Below are 6,763 nucleotides of genomic sequence, written 5' to 3' on the forward strand. Positions count from 1 at the left end.
TAAAAGAAGGTTTCAGACCATTCAAGCAAGCGCCTAGACGTATGTCAACAGAAGTGACTATGAAAGTGAAGGAGGAAATTAAGAGGTTACTCCAAACAGGATTCATCCGGACCACAAGGTATTGTGATTGGCTATCCAATATCGTTCCCGTGGTTAAGAAGAATGGAAAGATTAGGGTGTGCGTAGACTTCAGGAATTTAAATTTAGCTACTCCAAAAGATGAGTATCCAATGCCCATGGCTGATCAATTGATTGATGCGGCCGCCAAGAATGAGATTCTGTCATTCATGGACGGTCACTCAGGATACAACTAGATATTCATAGCAGAGGATGATGTTAACAAGACGGCATTTAGATGTCCGGGAGCCATAGGCACTTTCGAATGGGTGGTGATGCCCTTTGGTTTGAAGAATGCCGGAGCCACTTATCAACGAGCTATGAATGCAATCTTCCATGACATGATTGGGAAATTTATGGAAGTATATATTGACGACGTGGTGGTGAAATCAGCGATAAAGGCGAAACATCTGGCCGACTTGAGGAGATCATTTGAGAGAATGAGAACCCATGGTTTGAAGATGAACCCACTTAAATGCGCCTTTGGAGTGACAGCTGGGAATTTTCTAGGGTTCTTGGTGCATCGGAGGGGTATCGAGGTCGACAAGAATAAAGCTAGGGTGATCATCGAAGCTTAACCACCTCGCAACAAGAAGGAGTTACAAAGACTAATTGGTCAAATCACATACTTGGGAAGATTTATTTCAAATCGTGCTGGAAAGATCCATACCTTTTCTCCGCTCTTAAAGCTCAAATCAGAGAAAGACTTTCGATGGAAAAAGCATCACCAACATGTGTTTGAATCAATCAAGGAAAATCTTGCCAACCCTCCTGTCCTTATGCCACCTAGGAAGAAACAGCCGCTGAAGTTATATATTTCAGCTGTGGATGAGTCAATCGGAAGTTTGTTAGCCCAGGATAACGAAGTAGGGAAAGAACAGGCGGTGTATTACCTTAGTCGTATTTTGACACCGGTTGAGCGTCGATATACGCCAATCGAAAAAATGTGTCTTGCTTTGTATTTTGCTGCTCACAAATTGAGAATATATATGCTACCTGTTTTAGTTTATGTGATTTGTGCCACTGACTTAATTAAGTATATGCTTTCTCGTCCAATAATTTCTGGACGAATAGGCAAGTGGTCCTTGGCCCTTATGGAATTCAGTTTCCAATATGTGCCTCAAAGGGCCGTGAAGGGCCAAGCACTTGGTGATTTCCTAGCTGACCATCCATGCTTGGATGTTGATCCGGGAGTCTATGATGCAATGGAGTTATGTGCTATTCAACTAACTCCTTGGACTCTAATTTTTGACGGATCCAGCGCAAATGATGTCGGGGGAGCTGGAGTTGTAATAATTGCACCAAATGGCAGGAAAATAACATATTCTTTCTTTCTAGATTTCAAATGTTCTAACAATCAAGCAGAATATGAAGCTCTGATTATTGGTCTTGAAATACTCTTAGAGATGGGGGCACAGACTGTTGAAATCATAGGTGATTCAAGTCTGGTGATCGATCAGTTGTCCAGCAATTTCAGGTGCCAAAGTTGGCACCTCAAACCATTCCACTCTATAGCCATGCAATTACTACAAGAATTTGCAGAGGTAAAGGTCAAGCATGTTTATAGATTGCATAATAAAGAGGCCAATGATTTGGCTCAAATAGCATCTGGCGTTAGGGTGCCAGAAGGAATAATGGAGAATTTGATTAGAATAAAGAGAAGATCATTACCCTCAGTTAAGGCGAGGGAAGAATTATTGGCGGAGGTCTTTACAATCGAGGTGGAAGACGATATGGAAGAGAATGATTGGAGAACACCGATCGTCGATTTTCTAAAAAATCCAGACCCTAAGGCTGACAAGAAGCTAAAAATCAAAGCTCTTAAGTTTGTGATGATTGATGGAGACCTATTCAGGAAAAACATTAAAGATGACCTACTCTTAAGGTGTGTCAGTAAGAAAGAAGTCATGAAAGTAATGGGAGAGACCCATGAAGGGATATGTGGTGCTCACCAAGCTGGAATAAAGATGAAGTGGCTGATTAGAAGGTACACTTATTACTGGCCCGGGATGCTTAAAGATTGTATCACTTACGCCAAAGGATGTCAAGCGTGTCAAAGGCATGGGCCAATCCATAGAGCCTCGGCGATTGAATTACAACCAATCATAAAACCATGGCCTTTTAGAGGCTGGGCTATGGATTTGATAGGGAAAGTTTATCCACCTTCTTCTAAACAACATTGTTTTATCATTGTGGCAACTGACTACTTTACCAAGTAGGTCGAAGCGGTGCCCATGAAGTCAGTGCACCAAGAAGATGTGATTCGGTTTATCAAACAACATGTTATTCATAGATTTGGGATCCCAGAATCAATCACAACTGATCGAGGTTCAGCCCTTGTCGCCCAAGAAGTGCAGGCATTTGCAGCAGAGTACGGGATCAAGCTCCTAAACTCAACCCCTCACTTTGCACAAGGAAATGGTCAAGCCGAGTCGTCTAATAAGACGCTAAAAGGCATCATTGAAAAAATGGTGGAAGATAACCCTAGGGTGTGGCATGAACTGTTATCAGAAGCACTTTGGGCATATAGGACTTCTCAACGGTCAAGCACAGGTGTGACTCCATTCACGCTCACCTATGGTCATGATGCAGTTTTGCCTATGGAAGTGACTGTGCGGTCAATGAGATTCGCATTGCAAAACAATTTGACCCCTACTGAATGTAATGAGTCTATGTTGATTGAATTGGAGGACCTAGACGAAGTAAGGTTAAGGGCTCTTGACCACATACAAGTTCAGAAAAGGCGAGTAACAAGGGCATATAACAAGCGTGTTAGGGCCAAAATCTTCGGTGAAGGTGACTTGGTTTGGAAGACTGTCCTCCCAATGGGCGTGAATGATCGAAAATATGGAAAATGGTCACCAAATTGGGAAGGTCCATTTATGGTTTACAAAGTCTTAAAAGGAGGCGCATATCATTTGCAAGATCTTGACGGGGAAATACACCCTCGACCGATTAATGGCCGATACTTAAAAACTTATTATCCTACAATGTGGGAGACAAAGGAGAATAAAACCAAAGATGGTTAAATAACCAGAAACCATAGAGACATGCATTTTATTCATTGTTTTCGTTGAGTACAAAAGTTTATAAGAGTCATTACCTATCATTTTCTTTGCAGATAAACAAAATGACTCTTGAGCTCATCCCACTCTTTCTTAGACATGGCCATTTTTTCATCCTCTTTGGCCTTCTCAGTCCTCAGTCGAGGAATTTCTTTTGAGACCGATTCTCTCTACTGATCAATTTCCACATTCTTTTGATAAATCTCCTTCATCTGAATAGCGAGTCCTTCTCTTGATCGGGCAGTTCCAGTCAATTCCATCTTGAGACGTTCTATTTCCCGTTCGATTTCTGATGCTCTCTGGTTTTCCTTGACATGAGTTAATTTTAAGGCCCGAAAATGGGATACATTGTCTTTCTCTTGTTGAATCAAAGATTCTTGCTCCTGCAGCTTTTCATGGATCGTAAACGACAGCTCACCAGCCTTCTGAGAGGAGAGCTGAAAATCAGAGACGAGAGTTGGGAATCGACTCTGGACAGATTGAAGATGGTTTATCTGTTCTTGACTTAAGTCATGATGATCTATCAAGACGGACATGGCATCAGCCACATTAGCAGCCAAACTTGGCATCTCAGAGAGGTCTCGGGACACGACGGCGACTAGTAATCTTTTTGCCCCCTCAATATCTGGCAGATGACTGGAAGACGTAGGCACAACGACTGGCTCGTTCATCAAGGGATCTAGATCAAACCCAGCCGCTATCTCGGAAAAGTAGGCATCAAAGTCATCGATCGTGCTATAAGTTTGAAGGGGCGTTTGGGACTGAGAATTTGAGCCAGCCTGTGAATGAAAGGAATTTAGTAAAACAAGTCAAGGCTTGAATAAGAGAATAAGTCATAAATACTCACACCAACTGGTGAAGGCCGAGTCACGTGGCCAAAGGTGCGTCTGGTAGCAAACGCTGGTGCAGAGTAAGGGCTTGGAACTCTTGGTTGTGTGCCCGGGGCAACCTGCAAGAGAAGAATGTTTTTGAATGCCTAACTTTGATAAAGATATACGGGAGATGTACTGAAAGATCATCTTGAAAATCACCTCAGCCCCATCAAACTGATGAAAGACAGTGTTTGGTTGAGTAGTGGCTTGTTGACACTCGACTCTACTAGTGCGAGGGTGATCAGCATTCGCAATGTTATTACAAATGTTGATCCTATCTCTTGACAACGACCTAGCCGAGTGTGAGGAAACCTGTCCGTAAAGATGCCATGAGAATCGGCAAGGTACATTGATACTGGAAGTAAAAACAAAGCCTAGTTAGCTCACGGCTGGTAGAGATATTTGTCTCAACTGAGAAAGTCGATGGCATCAAGGGGTCAGGATTTTCTTCCTCCTCTTCATCGATCAGAGGCAAAGGGTTGGTGGTCCTGACTGAGGTAGCCTGTTTTTTTCCTTTCCCTGCCCTGATCACCTAGAATACCATTGAGGTTAAAAAAGGGGTATATAGGTGGTACATATAAGTAAGCTAAAGTTCTAAGAGATTATGCTTTAAAGAATTCATAAGGAAAACCTTAGGCCTCTTGGGGGGCACCACGTTTTCCTCGTCAGCCTCAGGCATTTCCGTCTCATGATCAGAAACTCCCAATGGGTCATAGAAGTCAACAGCTGCATAAAGGAAAGATCTTTTTATGATCTAAAGCATAGAACTTGGTATTTATGTAAGTATGAGTGTGTACCTTCTTTGGACGACTTTGATTTTTTTGTCCTGCTGGGAGAACCAGGTTTAGCTACACTGATCCCCTTTGATGGCTTGGTCGAGGCTCCTTAGGGTTTAATAAAAATGGAGGCAATCCTATTTGTTATAGTGCAAGAATCCTCCACCATAACCTCCGCAATATGGTTTCCCCACCAGTAGTCAAAGGATGGAGAAGTATCAGGATTTTCCAGAAATGGCTGCAAAGAGAATTTGTTACAGAGACGGTTAAACCGGGAGGATACTCTATCCACTGTTTCTTTTGAGGTGAAGACTACTCGTTCCAAGAAAGAAGTATTGAAAGATCGAAAAGGCGGAAGTGGAACGAGTTGGGTGAGACCAAATTGTCTAGCAAATTGTGGGGGATTGTAATACTCCACCCCACACTTACTATTTGGAGAGCCCATTCTTGAACATCCATAAGAGATGTCCCTAGCAATCAAGAAACTGGCCCAGGTTTGTGTATGTTCGTCTTGGCAACTCGGTGGAGCCTGGGTAGGGGGATAGGAAAGCCACAAAGGTCGCCTCGGTCTAGGAGAGAATGGCAAGAAAAGATGACTGGCCCGGTATGCAGGGAGTTTGTAAAAGAAGGAGAACATAGTTTTGAACGATCTTTTTCCTGGTTGAATATGTGCAAAATGATAGCTGGGAACAGGAACAGCGGTCGACAAGTCAAGATCGGGGTAAAGCTCAGGGAAATATGCGTATTCCCAAAGTTGTAATAGCCAGAATGGCCCAAAACAGGTTTTGAAGTTGGAAGCAACATATTCCCCGATGCCACGGTAAAGATAAGAAAGCAAAAAAGGAGCGAGAGCAAGTTTCTCGCCCGAGTGAAGAGCAAGGGCCAATTGAGTAAATTCCTTAGTGACTGTGAGCGAAGAAACGCAAAATAAGAACCTATTCAGCCAGTACACCAAGAAAGAAATATGCTCGGCGATGGAAACTGAAGTTCCTTTACCTTTGCTGGCTTTAATAAAAGGGCCATGGGTAGTAATGCGCTCAGAAGTGTCAGGTTTCTTTGGATATTCATAAGCTACTTCAGGAACGGTGAGAAGTGAATTTATTTCCGTACCATGGGGCCTAAGCCCGGTAAGAAAACAGATATCTTGCACCGTCGGACCAATCATACCACACCGAAGATGGAAGGCATTGGTGGAACTTGACCAGAAAAAGAGTAATGAGACGAGAGCCTCCTTATCGATAGAGATTCGATTTTTTGAAAGAATGATGGCATCATAAATGCCGACATCCTTCCATAATGCTCCGTAGTGAGGTTCGACCCGATCGACCCAATCAATCCAGTCACTTTGAGGGATCGGGCAATTTTTGAAAAGGTAGGAAGAATCCACAAGATTAGAGAACTCGCGCTGAAATGGGAGTTGCTCCTCAGCTAAGGGACAGTAGGGAAGAAGTGAGGTTGGTGGACTATCTCTGAAGGCTGGAGCAAGGCCGATTCTAGGTAAGGAATCAGCACCTAAGACACTGGCTAATACTTCACTAGTGCTGAAAATATCTGTAGCGATGATCTCGTTGACGAGTTTTTGAACAATCCCGACTTGACTGGAAGATTTGTTACTAGCTGAAATTGACGTATTCTCAGCAACGATCGTTACATTTTTATTACCACCCATCGCCGAGATTCTGAAGGACAGAAAATAAAGCTGTGTTCTCTACGATGAAGCTTTATTAAGAAGAAAGGGTCTTTAAAGTGCGCTGGATATGTTTCTTAATTATGGGACAAGACGAGCTAACATTCTGCTGTGCAGTTTTTTTTTTTATTTTGAAAAAAAACATGCAACTATCAGGAAAATTTCACAGAGATGTTCTGCAATTTTTTGTGGCGAAGCTACAGAGGGTTTTGTTGGATATGGTGTTGACAATGCTTGGTAGAGGCA

The 6,763-nt window shown here is 42.8% G+C and overlaps 2 protein-coding genes across 2 annotated transcripts; both read left to right on the top strand.

The window, feature by feature from the left end:
- Window positions 1–392: 392 nt before the first annotated feature.
- LOC132270111 (uncharacterized) lies at window positions 393–2,336 on the top strand. The gene is made up of 2 exons (XM_059771315.1): window positions 393–677; window positions 807–2,336. Exons 1-2 carry the CDS (start codon window positions 393–395, stop codon window positions 2,334–2,336), a joined length of 1,815 nt encoding a protein of 604 aa, XP_059627298.1.
- Window positions 2,337–2,351: 15 nt separating this feature from the next.
- LOC132270113 (uncharacterized) lies at window positions 2,352–3,146 on the top strand. The gene has a single exon (XM_059771320.1). It carries the CDS (start codon window positions 2,352–2,354, stop codon window positions 3,144–3,146), a length of 795 nt encoding a protein of 264 aa, XP_059627303.1.
- Window positions 3,147–6,763: the final 3,617 nt, after the last annotated feature.

Source organism: Cornus florida, unplaced genomic scaffold (assembly GCF_030987335.1).
Source record: "Cornus florida cultivar Cherokee Brave unplaced genomic scaffold, ASM3098733v1 CherokeeBrave_3.0.0_Hap2_Chr08, whole genome shotgun sequence".
Taxonomy (NCBI): Eukaryota; Viridiplantae; Streptophyta; class Magnoliopsida; order Cornales; family Cornaceae; genus Cornus; species Cornus florida.